This window comes from Cydia strobilella, chromosome 5, assembly GCF_947568885.1.
Source record: "Cydia strobilella chromosome 5, ilCydStro3.1, whole genome shotgun sequence".
Taxonomy (NCBI): Eukaryota; Metazoa; Arthropoda; class Insecta; order Lepidoptera; family Tortricidae; genus Cydia; species Cydia strobilella.
In genome coordinates this window covers 19,329,559-19,354,180 of record NC_086045.1, presented here as the reverse complement: position 1 = coordinate 19,354,180, position 24,622 = coordinate 19,329,559, and the positions used below count along the sequence as shown (strand labels likewise).

At 37.9% G+C, this 24,622-nt stretch overlaps 1 protein-coding gene across 1 annotated transcript; it reads left to right on the top strand.

Annotated features, from left to right (window-relative positions):
• Positions 1-2,383: 2,383 nt before the first annotated feature.
• LOC134741792 (protein timeless-like) lies at positions 2,384-20,465 on the top strand. Its single transcript, XM_063674688.1, has 19 exons — positions 2,384-2,483; positions 6,068-6,618; positions 7,711-7,864; positions 7,956-8,002; positions 8,061-8,225; positions 8,314-8,591; positions 8,688-9,048; positions 9,138-9,329; positions 9,972-10,072; positions 11,060-11,258; positions 11,408-11,577; positions 11,934-12,406; positions 13,551-13,751; positions 14,404-14,668; positions 14,912-15,016; positions 17,642-17,797; positions 18,713-19,000; positions 20,208-20,348; positions 20,438-20,465. The coding sequence occupies exons 1-19, from the start codon at positions 2,387-2,389 to the stop codon at positions 20,463-20,465; spliced, it is 3,972 nt and encodes a 1,323-aa protein (XP_063530758.1). The 5' UTR covers positions 2,384-2,386.
• Positions 20,466-24,622: the final 4,157 nt, after the last annotated feature.

The window sequence follows — 24,622 nt, the reverse complement described above, 5'->3', positions numbered from 1 at the left end:
TCTGGAGCGGGCTTATCATATTGATACTCGATAGGAATGAAATAGAAATCGAGTACTACGCTCAGGATGCTGTGGCGGCTGCATGTCGTGGACTCTGCGGAGCGTCGCGAAGCTGAGCAGCGCTTAGCGCTTGCATAGCGTCGCATGAAAACCGTCAACGTGCGCGTTCGCGAACATGCCAGTAAATACCGCGGCAGCCGCAACAGCACCCTGAACCCGTAATGTATTAAGCGCGCGCTGCGGCTGCTTGTATCTCGACCTTAAGCTGCAGGTATATAGCGTAATATAGGGATAGATGGAAGTCCTTGGAGGAGGCCTTCACCCGATGAGGGGTTCTTGTCCGCAAACTTAATCTTTGTTATAGATTATAATATCAAATTACTTAATAATATATGTGAAAAATTGACTTATTTAAATTGACAAACTAAGAATACATAAATTATAAATAAATAAATTATATAAATGCTTTACTGTAACAAAACTGACTTATTTAATGTAATTAACTTGGACTCGAAATAAAAGGCTTTTTTTTATAGCGTAATTTTAGCTTGCATATAACAGTCTCTACAAGTGTACACCGAAGCGATGAAAATGGTGACACCAAGTTCGCGCGTCAAGGCATGTCAAGGCCAAAGTCGCCATGAGGCGGGAAGGCGACTAAATAAAAGGCGTCTTCATAAACGGTTGAAATCATGAATTAAATTCTGTCCCTCTCTCCTGTCACACATACATCCGTTATGTTAGCTTGTACAGTCGCCATCAGATATATCGGAGCAGCCAAGGTGCTCAAAAATATTTGAACACGCAGACACGCACTCTAGCGCCTTGACAATAGAGACGACTTGTTCGGATATTTGTGAGCCCCTTGGCCGCTCCGATATATCTGATGGCGACTGTACCTATATACCTACTTAATTATATCTGTGCACACCTGCACTCCCTTTCCTATAATGTTTCTGTCTCGTCATTGTGTAGTGACTCAGGCATGTGTCTAGACAATATTTATAGACGTCGAGTAAGCATCATCCGAGTGTAGGTATGTAAGTGTACGCCTCTACTGGTAGAGTTACATAGGTGCATTGCAATTGTACTTCATTACTTTATCAGTTATGTTTACATTATGTAAACTTTATTCCATTATAGGATTGGATATGTAAAATTTATACCTACTTTTCACCTCAGCAGTTCGAACATAGGCGCAGTTAATTGGACTTTTGCTACCTACCTTGCACACTTCGTTATTGTTTCTTATGAGCAGCTTATGAGGGTATCGCTGTACTGAAGCACAAAAAACGAAAATCCTATTATTATGCATTATTTTTTCATAAATATGAATTCTTAGAAAAGCATAACACTTATTCGAAAACAAGAAAAAACATTTTAGCGTTTTTCAATTTTCATTCTTAACCCTAGTGTTCGCGCTTGCGCTGAGCTGAGCTTTTGCCGCCCCGCCCGCGGCGAAAAATTCGTGATTACCTGAAAACGGTACGTTTGTCAAGAGTCAAGACCAAGCGTCCTAATAGCCCCCCCCCCCCGTTTCTCACCTGTGTATTTTTGCAATTTGAGGAATTTAGTACGTGGCTGACCGCAGGAAGTAAAGGTTGTTGCACAGTCACAACACAGTCTGTGTCGCGTTTAGCGTGAGTAAAATTTGTCTGTTTTTTTCTTCGGTCAAAATATTAATAGTTAATGTTGCACGTTTAATGTTGTTTTTAAAATTAAAATAATAGGTAAAATTTCTAGAAAATACTAAGCACATGTTATTGTGACAATCGTTTTTGAAAAATCTTCCTCGGGCTTTGCGGCATAAACGGCTATATCTTTTTTTTATTCGCGTTAACTTAGAAGTTTGATTTTTTCACAGCTTCAAGGGACCGTAGACTGAGTATATATAATTATGGTTTAATTTTAACTCAATACCTCCACGCGGTCCACTTATAAAGGGTCTTGATACTCTTGACAGACAGACGGACAACATAGTGATCCGGGTTCCGTTTTTTCCTTTTGAGGTACTGAACCCTAAAAACCGTTATTTATTATGTAATACAACTAACAAAGTTTCATAAACTTGATAAACACTTGCATCTAAACAAAAAAAACCGGCCAAGTGCGAGTCGGACTCGCGCACCGAGGGTTCCGTACTTTTTAGTATTTGTTGTTATAGCGGCAACAGAAATACATCATCTGTGAAAATTTCAACTGTGTAGCTGTCACGGTTCATGAGATACAGCCTGGTGACAGACGGATAGACGGACAGACGGACAGCGGAGTCTTAGTAATAGGGTCCCGTTTTACCCTTTGGGTACGGAACCCTAAAAACAAAGATCTTATAAGTAGGTTTTTCTAGAACTCTTTGGACTCTTATTTTTCTTGTTGCAGGTCAAATATGGAGTGGGTTCTTAGGAGTCCACAGATCCATAGCATATTCAGCAATCTTGGCTTTATGCACGCAGGTGGATATCACGTAAATGACAACTGTAATGGTGAGTTTAATTCATTGGTCGATTAAATTTATTACTTATAAAAAAAATGAACTTCATAACTAAGAACAAATTAAATTATTTTCTGTGAAAATAGTTTGTGTTTTGGACACTGGAGGCTTTTGTCATTTTTTCCTTCGTATATGACATTTATTTCAGTTGGGAACTTCATAAGTTTATTATAAGTTTAGTATTGTATTGCCCAAAAAAAAATTAATTATGTTGTAACATGATATATTTAGTTCCGAAAATAGTCAATGTGATACTTTTACACTTAAGGCTGGCGTCCACTAGGCTCGCCGAGGCGGATCGCAATAACTCGCCTTCTATACATTTACTATGAAACTGCGTCTATTGACGAAGAGCCGCGGCGCGTCGAATTGAATTTACCATTCATAGTAAAGGCTGGCGTCCACTAGACTCGCCGAGGCGAATCGAATCGAATCGCAATAATTCGCCTCCTATATTTTCTAAGGCTCTTCGCCAATGGACGCAGTTGTATTAGAAAATATAGGAGGCGAATTATTGCGATTCGATTCGATTCGCCTCGGCGAGTCTAGTGGACGCCAGCCTTTAAACTCAACTACAAAATAAATGTCGGTTATGTTAGTTGATTTATTTTTATTTTTTTATTTGTGTTGGTAATGCAGTCCTGATATTAAGAGGAAAGGGAACGGCCGCTTCTCCTTACAAACGTAGTCCCCATTTTCCTGTCTGGATATTGACATTACGGAAAATATTTTTACATTATTTGATGTAAGTACGTAAGGATATTTAACCATAGCTATGCCCCTACGTTAGACTTTTTTTAGATTTTTGATTATTGTAAGCTATTTTACTTACTTTACTCTTTGATTGTAAGAATTAGGAGCGAAAAACAGATTTCATACTAATTTTTAAATGATCCACTCTTATTTGAGAAAAAAAAAAAAACAAAAAACAAACGTACCATAGCTGTGGTTGATATACAACAAATTGTGTCAAAATATTTTCAATGATAATACGTAGATAATACTACTACCATTCTGTCTTCTTCCTTGCCGCATCCGGCAATGGCGACGACCCCATTAACAATTCTTGTCCGGATTATGAAATGCCTGTGGCTCGCAAAACCAAACTTTGTCTTGAAGATGCGGTCACAGGATGCGCAATGGAGTTGTCCAGTCGAGTTGCGGGTGTACATGTCCTAGGAGGGCTTAGGTCGTGTGTACGAATACTACGTACCAGTAACTTATACCATAGAGTAACTTATACTAGAGCGGTACTGTCATAGTAAATTTTGTAACCCCAGTAAATTCACTGCCATCTGTCGACACACTTTAAAACTAAAAATAAATATTTATAAAAATACGATAAAATGTATTTAAATATGGATAAATGTTTTTTTTTTATTTGCATTAATTATTTTTATGATTTTGACCCATGTTCTTTCACTGATATGCGTTAAAATTATAAATAACAAACGAAACCGTCAACGCCCTCTATACGAGTGTAGGCCAAAACTAGTGGCGCCCTCTGATCGAGAATCAAATTTTCGTGATTTTCGAGGCACGTTTTTTCCTTAGACTGTATCCATCTATTACGGAGTTATATCTATCTTTGCTTATACTAGAGCGGTACTGTCATAGTAAATTTTGTAACCCCAGTAAATTCACTGCCATCTGTCGACACACTTTAAAACTAAAAATGAAGATTTATAAAAATACGATAAAATGTATTTAAATATGGATAAATGATATTTTTTATTTGCATTAATTATTTTTATGATTTTGACCCATGTTCTTTCACTGATATGCGTTAAAATTGTTAAATAACAAACGAAACCGTCAACGCCATCTATACGACAGTAGGCCAAAGCTAGTAGCGCCCTCTGAACGAAAATCAAATTTTCTTGATTTTCGAGGCACGTTTTTTCCTTAGACTGTATCCATCTATTACGGAGTTATATCTATTTTTGCTACGTACTATATGGTAGGTAGGTATGTACTATACGAATATGATCGGACTACTACCCGCTCATCATTAAATGCGATTTTAATATTTTAAACATCCAGTCTTTTGTTTGATCATATAGTTAAAGATAAGGTAATGGGTAACCGAGATGTGAAACAGAGGGACGTGTTCACAAGTGAATATTGTCTTCGCGGTTACCGCGACAGTTACTCATCAAATAAATGATGTTAATGTCCAGAGAGGAAAATGAGGACTACGTTTGTGTGAAATGGCGATTTCGCGCGGTTTCGTCTTAAGCGTCCCCGGAAAGCTCGGTTCTCCATACAAACGTAGTTACGCTCTCATTTTTAAACTAGTAGCTAGTTTGTTCTGAAACTTTGTACTTACAATAGGATATGGTATAGGTATCTATGTCTGTAATTAGTTTATGTAGACTCTGATACGATAGTTAAAAAAATACTGCGAATACGAATTTTTCATACAAAACTTGTTTTTTCTCTATTTCGTTTGTTTTATAAACTGGAGCTATATAAACTAATTACAGATCTAGATATATCTCATGTCATTGTATATGCAATGTTTCATTACAATCCAACCCGTAGTTTTAAAATGAGAACGATTCTCCGTTTGTATGGGAAGGTGAAATTCGGCCGAGCTTGCCGGGGACTTAAGTGGAACAGAAAACTGCTGCTAACTAGGGTGGTAGCAACGGGGTGACACTCATGCTTTCGGCAAACTCGGCTCCGTTCGGCTCAGCATTGCTCCGAGCATTGTTTGGGGTATTTCTGCTCCTACCTATAGTTTACTTAGAATAGAATAGAATAGAATATAATATTTTTTATTTTGTTTAAAAATGTGGTACAAGAGATGTTATAAAAAATATATCGTGGTCACACACATTCCACCAGAAACAGGCATGCAAAATTTAAAGTACCTAAATATTAAAAGAAAGCATGCAACGGTACGCATTTAGAGTACTTACAACTAATATTCTAGTGCTCTTAAATCTAGCGTATTACTAAAATGTCAAAATTACAATTATATTACCAATATGTCATAACTACAATACAGATTCAATAACTAATTATATCATAAAATCTCAAGTTTGATGTCTAAAGTAATCGAAATATTCTTCAACAGAGTAAAAACATTCTTCAATGAGCCAGTTCTTAAGTTTACGCTTAAATAAACTAATAGGCAGATCTTTAATGTCACAATAATAATAATGTCTTTAATGTCTTAGGGGCGCAAAGTTACCCCATTGTGCACCAAGTTAAAAGACCCCGCCAAAATCGTCAGAATATTATATGACTAACGTAGCAAGCAATACATATAAATATATATATATAAATGGAGCATACTTACACACCGGTGAGCAAAGTAGGACCATTTTACGGTATTCCGAGAAACCCTTGCTCGAAACGAATCCTTTAACGATTCCTTTAGTTGATATCTTACATATTTGTATAAGTACTACAAAATTATCATTTGTTAAAACAACATTAATCTACTGTATTAGATATGTGTAGTCAATGTAATTCTTACCAAACTAAACAGTGTCTGATAATAATGTGGTGCGACATTCGGTCCGTAATAAGATAACAAGGAATTAATAACTTAAAATATTTTTTCAGCTGACCTAGAAACCATTTTACACAATATTTTGACTGAAGACAAGTATCTACGGACATACCGCAGGAGCATCAGTTTCGGACAGAACATAAAAAAAGACTTAATACCTCTCTTGATACACGCCAAGGAAGATAAAACTATAGAACTACTAGTGAGAATACTAGTCAATCTGTCCATACCCATAGAGTGCTTGCTATCAGTTGAAGTAACATCGCAATCAGATTTTGGTTTACATATAGTATTTGAAATAAACCAGTTACTGACCGCCGCAAAAGCGGCCTTTACTGGTCCGCGAGCAACAAAAGTAGTTGTCGACTTTTTAAAGAAAAATGTGGATCCTAATCAACCAAGAGTGTCACTGGAACAATGTGACAATATAAGTAATATTCTTTTGTTATTAAGAAACATACTGCATATACCAGACAACGTTGAAAGTCTTATTTCAGGCAAAAATAATGGATCTGGTCACGCCGTGCAAAATCAGATTCTCTGGAACATGTTTAGCCAAAGCGTTGATAAAGTCTTGATTAAGCTAATGATTATACCGGAAGCGGTAAGTGGATCACTGTGATTAGCTCTCCAATGTTTAAATATTTGCTTTCGAATCTCGCAAAATGGTTGTTTGCTATATCTATTAAAAGCAGTTCCCGATTGTATGATTCGATTCGAGTACCATATAAAGTTAGTTTAGTATTATGATTTACGATACAACTCTCGAATTCGAATCGTGGAATATGGTAGGTGCTTCCAACATAAAAGCAATATCCGATCGTATGATTCGATTTCTAGCAATGCAACAGTTAAACAAAGTTAAAAATACAGTTGAACAGTTAAGTATTGTCAAAAGTAGTTTAAATTAAAACGATACTAAAATTATTAATTAAAATAGATTGGGATGCCCACGCGGATATTTTCTAAGTGATCCCTCCGTGCCTTGTGTTATGTGTTTGGGTTAACACGACGACTCCTGCTCCTGCGCTGGCGCCTGGCAGGTCCCGTGCTCCAGCGCCGCGCTGACGTCTCTGCTCAGCTCTCCCGTTCACCGCCTTTTTTACACACCGACTTTTACACACGACTGCCTGCCAGAATTCAGATTCAGATTTTCAGATTTAGTTTATTCAAAAAACAATTAAAGCATTGTGTTTGAAATCCTTACAATATAAAAATTACAATATATATACAGCCTTAAATTAAATATAAGTTATAAAACTATGCATCTACAATTTAACAAATTATTAATTAGAATGTATATTCTCCAGGTGGTTCTATAAAGTATAAACTTCTCACTTACAAATATCAGGGAAACTTTCTATTTTTTTAGAAGATAGAGCTCATTATTAGTCATTAAACAGTTAAAGAGCTCTCACATATTGTACAACATGAGAACTACATATACATAATCCTTAGTAGAGCTGTGATTTTTTTTCCTGTTTATTGCTTTAAATTCTTCAAAATAAAAGATTAATAAAACGCTAAGCTATTAGTTTATTGGTTTAACTCACTCAAAATACGTAATTTAAACCGTATTATTATTAGCTTAGTGTTAGTATGACTCACGTTAGTTTAAATTCGAATTATACAAATATATAATATTGCGATTTTGAATGAGATTAGGTGTCTGGTTTGTACTTATTTTATATTCCAGACTAATTGGGGAGTAACAATGGTACAAATTGTAGCACTGATGTATAAAGATCAACGTGTTGTTAAATTGCACAAACTTCTCAATATGTGGCTGGAGTCTTGTAATTCTGAGAGTTCAGAAGACAATGAAAGTAACACTTCTCCACTGGATAGAGGTACTTAATAAATTTAGTAAAATTATATAGATGTTGTATGAGATGTATTCAGTAGTAGGTACCAACATTAAAAACATATCACATGTTTTAGGTAGTGAAGATTCGTCACCTATGCTGACATCAGATTCGTCAGATCCGGTATGTGATTGTCATCTTTCATTGTATTGTTTTCGGACATTGGTTCCGAAATAATATACTTAACGATGAACCAAATTCGGAGACCAATGGATGGGGAATGTCCGAAAACAATACAATAAAAGATGTCAATCAACAGTTTCAACCTCCGTTACCTGATGAGAATGACATTCACATGAGGGACCAACACGCATCGACTGGCGATGGAAATATGAAGTCTGATAATGTATGCTACGTTTTTATTATTGAAATTAGGTTTTCAATTCCTATTTATAAATGAGATCATGATTGTTGATGTAACTTAAATATTACAGAAAGAAAAAGGGATGTCAGAAGATTTACCAACCGAGACAAATAATAATCAACAGCCAGCAAAAGCTAAGAAGAATGGGAAAGGAAAATTATCTGAAATCAAAAATCAAGAGTCATTTTCTACTTCAAGCAACGATGACGAGATATTATTATGTTTTAATAAACCAGTTCATCAAAAACCTCACAATCCTAAACAAAGAGTGAACACTAAGGCACGGACTGGTGATACATTACAAGAGAGAAAGCGTAAAAAGATAAATAAAAGGGGTAAAGCGAACATGTAAGTTAATTATTCATGATTTTTTGATTTACATAAAACAATAAAAGAAATTCGAGATTCATTGCATTTCAGTGAAAATCTAATTCGTTATTTCAGCATAAACGTACAAGGGCTCACTAATAAAGTTCCAACAGATGATGATATATGCTATGTACTTAAAGAATTTACTGTTGACTTTTTACTCAAAGGTTACAATTCTTTAGTACAAACACTACATAGTCAAATCCTCACAAACCTATTATTGGAAATCGACACGTCACATTTTTTCTGGTTAGTGACCTATTTTCTGAAGTTTGCTATCCAAATCGAGGTGGACATAGAAGACATTTCCGGTATATTATCCTTTGATATAATATCGTATTTGACCGCTGAGGGTGTCAATTTATGTGAACAATTTGAACTGGATGTTAAGCTAGACAGAAATGACTTGACCCTAAGTAGTCGGCGACTTCATCTGGTAAGTGTTAAGATGTTATACTGCATTTATAGTAGTCCTGTTCTTGTATAGTAAAATTAGTAAACTCTTAAATAACCTTGACTTTTCAGGTTGTTACAGCCATCAGAGAGTTTGTACAAGCCATTGAAATGTACAAAAAGTTTCCGCATGTTAGCACCGTTGATAAAGATGCCCTTATAACATTACAAAACAAAATGTGTGAAACCGATGAATTGAGGTCACTTTTAGTGCTGCTGTTACGTCACTATAATCCTAAATACAATTCCAAGCAGTATTTACAGGTAACAATTAAGAGCTTTTAAATAATATTTCTGCTTTAAACCAATTTTATTTATTGTTTCGTATATATTATTGAATGTTCGCTATGGCGAATTCAATAATACCCCGGCCACATACTCGACGAGTGACATGAGAAGTAGCGGGTAGCGACGGAAGTAGGTAGAGGCAGAGACGTAGTGTAGTGTGGCCGCGCTATAGTTCTTTTAAAACGAATCCACGAGGTCTCCAAGAACCATTTTCTGATAAAGTGAATATTTTTGGAAATAATCGCTCCAAAAGAAAGAAAATATGAGTCCCCCCCTCTAACTTTTGAACCATGGGTCCAAAAAATATGAAAAAAAAATATCTTAAAACAAAAGCTTAACAAGTATGATCGGTCCATTTTCGAATTATTGCAAAAAGTCTTCTCTGCTTAGTAAAAAGACGTACAAAGCGCTGCGAAGGTACTCCCTTATGCTTATAAGGTACATGATACTAACTAATAAATAGCCCCCGTTTAGCTTATTCTGATAGAATGGTAACTATGGAACCCTACACTGAGCATGGCCCGACTATGGACAAGGACACACATGTAAAACTAAAACCAAATAATTGCGGGCATTTTATGTTCTTACATAATTCTGTTTCATAATTATGTTTTACAGGACCTCGTTGTAGCAAACCACATACTGCTGACATTTTTGGATAGCGCCATGAGAAACGAGAACTACACTGGATCTACCGACATTGTAGAACACATTAAACAGTACGTACACGTAATCCCTATCTCGTGCGGTTAGGGTTGCCATATGGAAAAATTAAATGTCCTAATAAAAATCCTGACATAACCCTAAAAATCCTGACATAACCCTAAAAATCCTGACATTTCTTGTAACAGTTTGGCGTAGCTTGAACGACGCCCCGGCGCGGCGGCGCGCTGCGCTCTGCGGTGGGTCATTCCTAAAAATCCTGACACTTGCCAAGTCCGGCTAAAATCCGGACAAAGGGTCAAAAATCCTGACATGGCCGGACAAATCCTGACGTATGGCAACCCTAAGTGTAGTATATCGTTAGGTATCAGACACAATAGTGACATATTTTTGTAAACGCATGCCGTGCCGCGTGATTTACTAGGTTTTGTTTCATGTAGGTATGTTAACATTTCTTCCTTACCTATTCCTTATTCCTTTCGTTCCTTATTCACCGCGGTAAACAAACTATTTACCTCATGTTACCTGAACATCATGAAATATTGATGTACCTACTTGCTTACGGCTTTCATGATGGATCACTTTGTTGCGTTATTACTTTATGTAACAAATTGTAACTGGTGGGCGGATATTGCATAAAATCTAGGGTATGGTTAACGAAAATTTAACCTATTAAATTCAATTACGCGGAAATGCTTTGTTCAAAACCGAACGAAACAAAAGAAATGTGACTCTGTCCCAATTGTAAGTTGTAAGTGGTTCGAATTGTATTGAAGTCATTAGTACCTACTATTGGCACCACGGGCAACAAAACAATGATTAGGTATAATTAGGTATTATACAAGCTGTAACTGATAATTGCTCAACAAAAGAAAAAGCCAATTTGTAAGAGAAACATGTCCCTCTACGGAAACTTCGAGTTAACAACGAAGCAGTGTTATCGCGAAAATAAGTTTAAAAACAATCAACTTTCGTTATCCAACACTATTGATACGTGTTCAGTGTCTTGATTGATTCGCGCACTCAAAGGAGTTTTGATACAGGTTCGCGACCCCTGAAATAATGTACCAATACGGGCTACTGCTAGAAGACTACGCAGTGAACGGGGAGTTCGTCAACGACTGCGTGTTTACGATCATGCACCACGTGGGAGGGGAGCTGGACAGTTTGAACACTTTATATCAACCTAAGATATTAAAGACGTTCACTTCTATTTGGAAGTCTGAATTTGAAGTTTGCGACGTAAGTGAAAGATATTAATTGATTTTGACAAAACATAATACCTAGGCATCGCTTTATTTTTAAACTGATTTTTTACTTTTGAACGAAATTGTAAGTGAACGAAGCTTAATGATATTGACATTTATGAATTAATTTAATTGATTTTACAGGATTGGTCTGATTTAATACAATACGTGATAAGCACATTCACAAAGAAGCCGCACGCGCTGTCAACTATTGCCAATTTTAGAATAGATACAAAGAAAGATCTCGAGTCTGTGGCCAAAGGGGGGAAGAAAAAGTCTGTACACAGCAGTGCGGGTCACTCATCTAATTCAAGGTACCTATGTATTACAGCATTCTATGTCATCTATGTGTACAGCATTCTCCATTCCGCGATTAAAAATGATGTGCCAAAGTGTCCGTTCCATTACGTCACGGTTTAGTGTGAAAAGTTTTTCACTTGTAATGTACGTGACGAGTGAAATGTACAATTTTCATACAATCTTACAGGATCTGTGAGAATCAGGTTTACAATATTTATTTTAGAAAACGCCCAGGTTCCAGCAATATTTCTTATAATAAATTATGTTTTGTTGTCTACTGACTGACGGGACGCCGCAAACAGACAATCCACCTTACTTTTACATTTACTGTTTTCTTATTAATATTCTTTAATATGATTTTATTCTGCAGGTGGACTGAACATGAACTGTCAGCTTTAAATTGGAATTATCTGCAATGCAACACTCATCCAGATGTCATCGGCGAAATATTAAGATGCCTTAAAGAACACGGCACAGTTAAGTCTAAATATTCTGTGATCAGAGAATTATTCATGAGAAATATAATAAACAAACAGGAATATGAAAAACTATCCAAGTCTGAAGTTAAGGCCGATAAGGGCGCTAAGATGAACAACGAAATAAGGGGTGTCAATATTGGAAAGCTTTGTGAGCAACTAAGACAAGACGGAAAAACGAAATGTTTGGACTGGGTTCAACAAGTTTTACTCGAAACTTGTTACGCAAAATTGCAAATCGAGAAGAGGTATCGTAGGGAATGCGGCACGACCGCGGGTCAAACGGGTATCCATTATTTCAAGTTGTTTAATCAAGGCCAAGGGTTCAATTCGCCAGTGATGTCTCCTGTGTCCTATCACGCTCTACGTAAGTATTTATATACAGTCGCCATCAGATATATCGGAGCGACCGTGGTGCTCAAAAATATCTGAACACGCACTCTAACGCCTTGACAATATAGGCGTAGTAAGAGTAGGCCTTAATAGTAAGATGGCATATATAGTTTGTCAAAGGACTGTCTCATTTCAAACATATAGACAGAGAGAATCATACTATCTTTGTCTTACACTAGTACTAGCACCCAGAAGAAAAGGATGAGTATAGTTTTTTGTTCTTATTTACTGCCAATTTGGTTTGACCAACTATAGTCGAGATTTGGAATGCAGTGTAGTTGACTGCGATCAGTGAACGGAAATAAAACCACTGCGATAAATTCTCGAATTCTCCATTTTCTTTTATGATTGACGGCCCCTCTCAAAATCCCTGCTCCTTTCCAAAACTGTCGTTTAATCAGCCCGGTACAATTAAGCCGGGGGACGGTGCGTAAATGCATTTCCCACTCCAAAAAAAAAAGGTACAATTATACAATCATGACAGCTGTTCGAGTCACTGAAACTAACGTACAGTCAAACACACTCAAGCATAGATAATCTGAATGTTTGACACTGCTTGACATTTCATCAGACGCAGCCGTCATAAAAAACGGTCTGCGACACGGCCATTCTGACATTTCACACGCCCTCGTGGGAAGGCGTACCTGTAAGAGAAAACTCCATGAGAATAACAGTTCACTCGGCTATCCTGACCATAGCCATAAGTGATTAGTGAAAATCAGTAAACTCAGCAAGTGAAATAAGCAAGTTTTTGAAATTTATAACAATATGTACAATAATTATGACTTTCTTTTTTAGGGTTCCGTACCCAAAAGGTAAAAACGGGACCCTCTATTACTAAGACTCCACTGTCCGTCTGTCTGTCACCAGGCTGTATCTCATAAATCGTGAAATTTTCGCAGATGATGTATTTCTGTTGTCGCTATCACAACATATACTAAAAACAGAATAAAATAAATATTGAAGTGGGGCTCCCACCTCATACAAAAAAGTGTTTTTTTGCCGTTTTTTGCGTAATGGTACGGAACTCTTCGTGCGCGAGTCCGACTAGCACTTGGCCGGTTTTTTTATACCTATCATTCGCTGTTTCATTATTTAATGTTCTATTATCTTTTCAGTCCTTAATCAGTCTATGCCCCTGGTACCGTGGACTTGTGAACAAGCTGCCATCTGCAGGGATTTAAAGTTTTTGCAACTGCTACATAAATTGGGGTTCCAAATGCCGGTTGACACCGGCAAAGTATTTATAAGGATACCGCACGTCTGGACAGCTGATGTCTTGTACGAAGTGGCTGGCAAAATCGCTGTTATTGACACAAGTAAGTTTACTTCTATTCACATTCCTAAATAAAACGCGAATTTGTACAAATTTTACACATAGATATTTACAGGAATTCCCCTTTTTGTGTCAAAGCGTTCAAAAGATGCTCAGTAAAATTAAGGAACTAATGATCATGCCATAAATAAATCAAACTGTGTTATCAAATACCTATGTAACTCCATATAAGATGAATACAGTCTAAAGAAAAAAACGTGCCTCGTAAATTAAGAAAAAAATATTCTCGGACTGATGGCGTTGACGGTTTCGTTTGTTATTTAACCCTTATCATTTTAAACTTAAATTAATACTTTCAAATAGTGGCTCTGTGTGAAAATTAAAATCACAGCGAACTCACTATGATTTTAAGTGCCATAGATCCTATGTATACTGGCGCTTAGGTAAGTCCGTTATGCAATTTCCGCCATATTGAAAATTTTCTCAAAAAACAAAATGACAGAAAAAAATTATTTACACAATATTACTGAATGAGAAATGAAATACGAGAACGACCTGCATAGGAGAACTTCCGGACATACGAAAGCATTTTTACCCAAGCTGAAACGAAGATCTTCGCTGACGGTCAATTATCCCGCAAAAGCAATTTTCTCTTGTGTTTTTACGCTAATCAGATATTTTGTAATTGTTTCAAGCAAAACTAAAATTCTCCATCAACGATATAACTAGTAGCGGGTCTAAGAACGCTAAGCAGCAGTGCAACTCGCCGCTGACGCCGCCGCCGCCCACCAAGGACGTCACATCGACGATCGCCGCGCCAGAGAACTTCTATCAGATACACAAACAGAAACACGTCGCTGCTATTATGAATTTTACGCCTAGGTACGAGACGCTGCTTCATAATTATTTTTTTATGGGAAAATTGACCCTCCAGTATTCTATCATCTTGGGGGATGAATTTTCAAAAACGGTGAAATTAGTTTTCTTCTCTTTTAATAAAGTACCTATATATTTGCGAAGTATGCAGTTCCTAGCTTAACTTAAATTTTAAACCTCATACAAATTATCAACCGGTTAACCCCGGGTAAGTGGGATGGTGCAAGTGGCGCTAAGTATATGTAATAGTTAGTAGGTGCTATTGCTAATAAAATATAGCTGGCGTGATTCAAGTCACGTTATTAATTAAACTTCAATTAATTACAGGCCAGATTCGTCAGGCGACACGGATGTTCGAAACGAAAGCAAATTAAGTTGGCTGGCAGTAGTGCAACAGTCTCAAGAGCTTAGATTGACTTGTAACGTGAGAAGGTAAGCGAGCTATACATACGATGTTTATTAAATTAAATTAAATTAAATATATCTTTATTTCAGACCCACAAGTCCATATATGGTTAGTTACATTAACTTAAAAGCTATGTTAGTTACCTACACTAAGTATTTTTAATTACATTTTTTTTTATACACCTAGGTCACTTGATATAGGTCAAAGTAGACCTAACCTGCTCCATCCAGTGCCACATTATGGGGCAGCTAAATCTGTTAGCAATCACCTTCAGAATGCTGTTTCGACTTTCCCTTACGCGACCCATTAGCGACGTGATTTTTTTACGCATAATTGCGTGAAAATCGTCCGTGTGCGCTTGGGCGAACATTCCTGATGCACTGCACCATTTTGGAAGTCTCAGCAGCATTCTGAAAGCGTTGTTGTATTGAATGCGAAGGGCGTTGTAGGCTCGTTTCGTGTACCGAACCCAAAGACCGCTAGAGTAAAAAGACTGGCTATATGCTTTGAATAGTGTTATTTTAACTTCCACGGAACATCTAGCGAATCTTCGAGCCAATTATTAAGTCCATAAGGACCATAAGCGTATAATAAGGCTTTTTACTAGACCTCTGCATTAGAAAACAAAAGGATTGAAATTGAATATACAAAATATACATTGTATATTCGAAATATACATTGAATAGGTAGTTGAAAATCTTATAGTTTATCATGCTAATATACTAGATTTCCATTTCAGCCTCAGAATTTGACATATCACTGACTATGTGATGACCAGGATACCCAAGCACTTTGCACGTCATGATTATCGTATGTTTAATTATTAGTCCAAGCCAGAGTTATTTGCGGATCAGTTGATAATATAACTTTAACGGTGGCTTTTTCAAATATTTCTTGATATGGATCCAGTACATTGCCATGCGCATTAGAATCATCCGCTAAAGTATATCCTTTTGGCATTGTCAGCATGTCTATCGTGTCTTCGTCACTGTTAGAGTGTAGTGACAACACGATTAATGCTACCATGTTAGCTGTGACGTCTTTAATAGTACATTTCGATGCTAGTGCGGAAAGTATGTCATTACTTCACGAGTACCGAGATATCTCACTGCACACTGGGCACTGGAGGCGTTGGTCATTTTTTCTTAGTATATGACATTTATTTCAGTTTATAATTTATATAGTAGTGTTTCTACTTAAAATAAAAGCAAATTAAAGTATTTTCTGTAAATAATTTAATTTGGGCTAATACTTCTAACAGTATTGATTGGCAGCGCCATCTCTCTTGCTAGCTCGAAATCACATGGATGATTAAGTTAGAAGGTCGAACCATACTGTTCTACCTTAGGGATGGCCAAGGGGCGCCTTAGCCTTCAGTAACAAGTGCATATACTTGGAAAATTTCGACCTATGCCGCTGTGGCCCAGTGGCCGAATGGCACAGGCACCTGCCGCGATAGCAGGGGACGCTGGTTCGTTTCCAGCCTGGGGCACTGGAGGCCTTGGTAATTTTTTCTTAGTATATGACATTTATTTCAGTTTAAGGTTTATTAAGTCAAGTTTTTCGATATCTTGTATAGTTTTTGAGATATCCGCTCTTGAAGGGTTATTTAGGGCTCTCATTTTTATCTTGATTATCTACATCAGTGAAGCTGCTAGGCCGGGTTTGGTAACGTTTTCGTATAAATCGGGGGTGCTGAATTCATTTATGGTATCAACATTGACACCTTTCCGAAGTAAAAACATATAAACTTTAAACAAATAACTTTTTTTAACTCCTCTTCACGCTTAAACCGCTGCACGCTGAACCGATTTAGTTGAAATTTGGTAAATATATGTTTTAAGTCCCGAGACAGGATATAAGATAGTTTTTGTCTCAAAAATCATACTTTGAAGGGGTGAAATTTGGTGTGAGGGGAATTCAGCTTCTCCGCCGAAGTTGAATTCCCGAGGTTAATACTGTTTAAATTTAGGTTTGAAGTCATGTTTGGTATCATTTTCAACTAAATCAAACATGTAGACCATCCCAAATATTATTTAAATAGGGTCAGCGGTTATTGATTTCCCATACAAATTTCCACCCCACTTTTCACACCCTCAAAAGATGATTTTGGTTATAAAATCTATCCTATGTACTGTCCCGGGACTTAAACCATCTCTGTACCAAATTTCAACGAAATCGGTTCAGCGGTTTAAGCGTGAAGATAAGTTTAAAAAAATATCATTTTTTTAAATTTTGTTTTTACTTAGGAATGGTGTCAATGTTGATACCATAAATGAATTCAGCACCCCCGATTTATACGAAAACTATACCAAACCCGGCCTAGCAGCTTCACTGGTGTAGACAAACAAGATAAAAGTGAGAGCCCTAAATAAACCTTCAAGAGCGGATATCTCAAAAACAATATATCGAAAAACTTGACTTAATAAAACTTGTAAAAAATTAAATCACTTTTCATTTTGTATAAGTGGCCATGTCGCTCAGACGCATAGTTTCCGAGATATAATCGAAAACCTAAAAATGGAAACTTCAAACCCTACTCTTCCCCCCAGCACCAGGGTTACGGTCGGGGACTTTTGATATACTGTTCACCTCCTAACTAGTCCAAACAAAAGCTTGTCAAAATAAACGTTGTATGTGAATTTGTTAAGAGACCTGGAGGAGCTAAGGCAGTCGAAGGTGCCGGCGGCGGTGCAGCGAGCGGCGTCCGCGCCCGTCCTGCCAGCGGCGTCCGCGCCCGTCATGTCCAAGGTCCTGCTTCCCAAGGGCTGCATCGCTCAGCTCTCGGAGTTGGAAGATAACAATAGGTATAACATGAACTGGTTCTGCCCTCACTGGCTTTAGGTTTTTTTTCTACTCGTCGAGTATAATCTGTGTATTACAACTTCATATGCAACACTACAACCTTACTCTTTTCAACGTTGAATAGTCTATGGCACTTTCGACTCATGCATAAGAATTTTATCGATACGGTTAAGTCAATTATAAAAATTTAGAAAATAGAACTTCATACATACTATTCCATAAGATATTTCTTGTTTAAGGAGACTCGATTCAATGCAAATTAGCCTACTTAAACACGCTGCTGCGTCGCATCTGTGCTTTGTGATTGGTTGGCCAACAAAAACGTTTTATTTTATGTTGTAGTAGAAACAATTGCTTCATAAGTCAGAAACGCGCATGTGACACCCTTCATATAGCAACATCCATACTCTACGAAAACCGCTTAGCGTTGCTTGTTAGTCTCCATAGGCTACGGTGGCCAAAATCGGGAAAAAAACTGCCTTAAAATTGAATTTAGCAAGGAGCAGGTACCAGGGCCTCATGAGTTACGAGGAGGTGTCGTTGACCAACCCGCCGGGGGCGCCGGGCCCGGCAGCCGGGGCGCGTACGTGTGTGAAGGTATCGCGGGCTGCGGCAGCTCGCGTATCTTAGCTGTATACTTTTGGTTTGTTTACCTATATGATTCTACTAGTTGAAAGTATTTTTTTTTGTCTCGTAGAAAAAGTATTGTATACAATAGTGATATAATCAAGCTTTTCAATCTTGTACCTTAACTTAAGCAACTCAGCAAGCTTCGTTGCTTCAACACGGTACTCGACTGAAAAGCTCTCTATTATATCACGATTGTATAAAATACTATTTTTTACCTACACATATAAACATTGCAAGTTCAATAAAAGCTTGTAAAAATAAACGTTGTACTATGTAAATTTGTTAAGTGTCCTCGAAGACTTGGAGGAGCTAAGGCAGTCGAAGGTGCCGGCGGCGGTGCAGCGAGCGTCGTCCGCGCCCGTCCTGCCAGCGGCGTCCGCGCCCGTCCTGCCAACGGCGTCCGCGCCCGTCCTGCCAACGGCGTCCGCGCCCGTCCTGCCAACGGCGTCCGCGCCCGTCATGCCAACGGCGTCCGCGCCCGTCCTGCCAGCGGCGTCCGCGCCAGTCATGCCCGAGGTCCTGCCTCCCAAGGACTTCATCGCTCATCAGCTCTCGGATTTGGAGGATAACAACAGGTGACATATGAACTGGTTCTGCCCACACCAACATAGAATCGAAAACAGTCCCGTTAACGGCTTTAGAAAAGTTTTTTTACTTATATTTACATACAAAGACATAGACATAATTTATTGGTAATAAGGTATAAGGTAATAAGTAATAAGGTCACAATTTTTTGTTACTTATTTCTACACATCTTACATCTTTTATTTATATCACTTAAATAAATTTTTTTTATTAAACAATTCAATATTATACGTTACTATTCTTTATAATCTATAAATTCTTTAAAACTATAAAAGCTTTGGTTGATTAGCCAGTTTTTTTAGCCTTGCTTTGCAAGATCAATAAAAGCTTGTAAAAATAAACGTTGTACTAGGTACATTTTTAAGTGTGTTGGAAGACGTAGAGAAGCTAACGCAGGCGATGGTGTCAGCGGTGGTGCAGTGAGCGGCGTCCGCGTCCTTCCTACCCGAGAACATAAGGCGAGGCATGTCCTCGGGTAGAAAAAGCGCGGACGCTGCTCGCTGCTGCGGACGCCCCAAGGGCTGCATCGCTCAGCTCTTGGAGTTGAAGGATAACAACAGGTAAAATGAACTGGTTCTGTGACCACACACAATAGATAATATCCCTCCTTCCACCATAGAATCAGGCAACAGTCCCGTTAACGATCACTTGCTTTATTTTGATATGCTGACATGTCAAACTAAGAATTGAAAGAATTATTTTTGAAAAACATTTTTAGAATGTAATAACATAGAACAAGAATACAAAAAGATTTATTTGGCATAAAAAAAATACATTAATCACAATTACAGCTTAAGTAATTAAATTAATCACAAGTACACCAAGTAGGACGCCGCTCCGCATAAGCCGTGTCTATTAGACACGATACCTACTGGTTTTCAGGGCACCCAAAATCAAAAATTTTAAACAAAACTAAAACAGAAACAAGAATTATTAACCGACTTCAATTTCATAGAAGGAGGAGGTTCTGTATTCGGTTGTGGCTATTTTTTTTACACCCTCTGTATCTTTTTACCTGTGCCTAATTAGTAAAACAAAACCGAACCGTACCTACTGAATCGAACATCGTGGTCGGGGTGGGAGTAGGAGAGCAGACGACAACATCCCCCCTTTCATGATCTACTATCTACTACACAAGCAATTCGTCGTGCCGTCGGTCGCTATATTTATAAAAATCGTATTTTTTTATTGTTATAGCGATAGCGAAACGGAATCGGTCGCATCAGACCTAACCCGCATGTACGTTTCGGATGAGGAGGAAAAATTGGAGATAGCGCTTCGGTCGAGCGTCACAGCGAACGCCATTGACGGTGGCGAGGCCGGCCGCCCGCTCCGCCGGCGAGTTATGCGGGGTCGACGCCGACGCTCCAAATTTCAAAAAAAAACCTAACTCAATTCTCACATTATATTTTTACGTGGATTGCCAGCGCTGAGAGTACTGGCTTAGAGTACTAAGCGCTGGCAATCGACGTATGAATAGATATTGGCTATGTGCACGACATTGACGCCACCTGGTGCTTATCGGGATCCATTAACTATTTGACTGCCTTTTAACAGATTTGGTGATACATGTTTTGTATTCATATAATTCAATACTGCTCGTTGTTCTTTAAACGTTAAAATTACACTGTTCCGTGCATATTGTACCACTTTTTACACGAGCTGTCTGTGGGTTAAATACACACAGAAGGCATACAACGCTCTCTGTGTTCAATACAATAATGCGTTAAGGGTGCTGCTGTGTTTGCCGAGGTTTTGCAGCGCCTCGCCTCGGGAATGTTTGCGGAGGCGCGTGTGGATTGTTTTTATGCCACCATGCGCAAGAGAGCAACCTCAGCAGCGCGACGTGTGCGCGCCAGCGGCAGCGCCCTGCTGGCAGTCGTCGCCGACAGGCTTGAGGGTCCATTTATGGGACACTGGTTGTCATTGCACGCACCAGTGTCCCATAAGTCCCATAACTGGGCTAAATGACGTAGGTATATACTTAGTTAAGTAATATTTTATAAGTAATCATTGTTGATATTCTTTTTGTATTGTATTTTAATTTTTCTTTTATTATTATGTCATTATGCCATTCGACACATGTATTTGTATTATGGGCTAAAAGCCTGAAATAAACGATATTTTATTTTATTTTATTATTTATTTATAATTCATGTTCATATTCATTTATTCGACACGAGCAAAAAGCCCACGTAAACGAAATGAAGATGCTGCGGTGGGCGGGAGGGGTGACCAGGATGGACAGGGTGCGCAACGAGCACATACGGGGTAGTTTTAAGGTCGCGCCTATCACAGACAAAATGATAGAGTCCCGCCTTAGATGGTATGGCCATGTAATGAGACGCAGTGAAGACCATGTGGTAAAAATCGCTCTAAACTTACCAGAATGTAAGAAAGGTATCGGCCGCCCGCCATTGACCTGGTGGTCTAACATAGAGAGAGACCTCAAGAAAACCCAATTGCCAAAACCGACAATCCAGGACCGACGGGCCTGGCGCAAAAATGTGAGGAGACCCGACCCCAGATAACGGGAGCAGGGACGGACAAAGAAGAAGAAGTTCATATTCATTTATTCATAAAATATACATGTCAAAAGGGTAATATTAATATGTACCTAATTAGGTCGATGTCAATTAAATTACAGATTTAGGATTTAGTTTAATTTAGGGTAAGATGTTTGTGTTTGTTTATACACGATGAAATTTTATCATGTGATCAGGAACGAATTTTTCTAATTCAGTCATAGCGGCTAGGAAAATATGCGTTTGGGAACGTGATCCAACAAATCCTAAAGAGGGACAAGTACTCAGAGCTAACAAACTATACTTGTTAGTTCCCCTTGCTGTGGTGACTGGGCTGGTGCGCGGGGGCGAAAACTTTTCTCTGGGAGCTGGGGCATCGCCTGCAGGAGAGGGGTCTCGACCCCCGCTTCGGGTCGTTCCTGGCGCAGAGGTTGTCCATCGCGGTTCAACGCGGAAACGCAGCAAGTGTGATGAGCACCTTTGCGTCGGGACACTCGGGACCGATGCGGTGTGAGTTGTTCGAATAGTTTTATTTATAGTTATAATAAAATTGTATTGTGATTAAATAAATGTTATTCTTCAGTAAATATAAAAAATAAAAATAAAATGTGTCATAATAATGGCATTTTTTTTCTTCTCAATTCCAATCTCAATGAAGTCAATAATCACACTAGGTAGGTATACCTACTACAGGATCTGGGACTTATTTGGCCTTGTCTGCCTTTTCCACTTAGCAATGTCTTATTCTGCATTTTAGTTTGGCTTTATTACAAGGTGTAACAAAAGGAAAAAAAACCGGTCAAGTGCGAGTCGGACTCGCGCACCGAGGGTTCCGTAGATTACACAATTTAAACAATGTATTTTTATGTGAAACATGAGTGAAAGGTAAATTGCGGTTTACGATTTATGACGTATTAAATAAAAACTACTTAATAGATCGCGTTCAAACCAATTTTCGGTGGAAGTTTGCATGGTAATGTACATCATATATTTTTTTTTAGTTTTATCATTCTCTTATTTTAGAAGTTACAGGGTGGGTGGGGGGGGGGGGAGACACATTTTACCACTTTGGAAGTGTCTCTGGCGCAAACTGTTCAGTTTAGAAAAACCTATTGAAGACTTGAAGACCTATCCATAGATACCCCACACGTATGGGTTTGATGAAAAAAAAATTTTTTTTTGAGTTTCAGTTAAGTACCCCCCAAAATTATTATTATTTTTTCTATTTTTGTGTGAAAATCTTAATGCGGTTCACATAATACATCTACGTACCAAGTTTCAACAGTCTAGTTCTTATAGTTTCGGAAAAAAGTGGCTGTGACATACGGACGGACAGACAGACAGACAGACATGACGAATCCATAAGGGTTCCGTTTTTTGCCATTTGGCTACGGAACCGTAAAAACATTTTGGACGCGAAAATTTTTTGGCCTTTGGAGGGTTGGCCGACATGGATGACCTGCTATCCCATAGAAAAATATATATTTTTTTACGTAAACAAAAACATATTTTTTTCTAATCAGAACACGATACCGAATATATAATTTGTAGTTGTTTCCCTACCCACTGTTTACTGGTTTCTTGTGTATGTTTCGAACTGAGTTTAGTTAAATATATAGGTAGTTGTCGTAGTTAATAACTTATTTTTAGATTAGTAGTAAAAATTAAGTTTATTTCGCGTTGTGTGCTTAAAGAGTAATAAGAAAAGTAGCATTTTGGTTCTTAAATGTTACGGATGTTTAGTTAAGTTGGTAGTTACCAAACATAAGTTTTAGTATTTATTTATTTCTAAGTTTTAGTTAATTAAGAGCTTTGTAAGTGAGTACGCATGCACTCGCTGTACTTACTGATTATTTATATTTAGTTCTGCTGTAGTTAAGTTTCTCTGAAGTGAAATGTATAATTTCTTTGAGAAAATAAAGTTCTATAAACCTAATATGCCCTTTAACGGATCCCCATTATTTTTGTTACACCCTGTATAATTATAATCGTTACACCCTGTATAATGTATAATATAACCGCCTCACGGCTAGACAACGTCCATAATGTTTATTTGGGGTCGCCGTCATCGAAAACGATGAGGAGGACTATATATATATATATATCTATATGTATAATTATATACTCTGTATATCGGTTTATTCAGCTCACCCAGCTGGTACCACTGTTGGAGTGGGAGTTGGAATCAGGGATTTATTACTCACCTTTTCACTTTGGTGTCAACTTAAGAAGATAGTGGACGATCGTTTCTCCACATAAAAGTAGTCTCCATTTTCCTCCCTGGATATTGACATTATGAAAAATATTTGTACACAATTGTGACGTTTTCAATCAAAAGGTAACACATTGTCGCTAGTCGATAAGGTTTATTTCAAATTGAAGCTATATGGAAATAACGCCTTATTGACAGCCGACAATAAGTACCCTTTTGGTTGAGAATGGCACAATTTATTGTATCGGATAACCATAGTTATGCTCCTTTCTTTATTTATCTTGTTTTGGTTAATACAAGAGTGAGAAGCGAAAATCAAATTGCATACATATTTTTAAAAGCTCTTAATTCTTACGTCTTGGCCACGGCATTGCGCGACTGGCTTCGGCTAAGGCCATAAGTTGGAGCGAGTCAGACGAGACACAGCGATCAGACCTTTCGTTCTCACCTATGGTTTTCGCCTTAGCCGAAGCCAGTCGCGCAATGTCGTGGCCAGGACGTTTTCATAATAATAATAAAACCGTGAAAATTTCAACTGTCTAGCAGCTATCACGGTTCATAACATACAGCCGGTGACAGACAGACAGACGGACAGTAGAGTCTCAGTAATAGGGTCCCGTTTTTACCCTTTGGGAACGAAACCCTAATAAACGAAAAGGCATAGCTGTTGAAATTGCGTGAAAATATTTTCTATAATGTTAATATCCAAAGAGGAAAATTAATTGGGCATACGTTTGTAGTGTATGGGAGAAGCGATTACATGACTTCGTACCATTTAGTCTTAACTAGGTATTGCATTTATAATAATAATATTAAGTAGGGATTCGGAAATAACTTTACCATGCTGTGGGAACTTTCAGAACCACGAAGCCCCC

What these genes read in the sequence shown, in the direction of transcription:
- LOC134741792 (XM_063674688.1), top strand. Translation starts at nt 2,387, where the DNA reads ATGGAGTGGGTTCTTAGGAGTCCACAGATCCATAGCATATTCAGCAAT. An exon ending in ATTCCAAGCAGTATTTACAG is followed by an intron (nt 9,330 to 9,971) that starts GTAACAATTAAG and finishes TATGTTTTACAG; the next exon opens with GACCTCGTTGTAGCAAACCA. An exon ending in GAGTTGGAAGATAACAATAG is followed by an intron (nt 17,798 to 18,712) that starts GTATAACATGAA and finishes AAATTTGTTAAG; the next exon opens with TGTCCTCGAAGACTTGGAGG.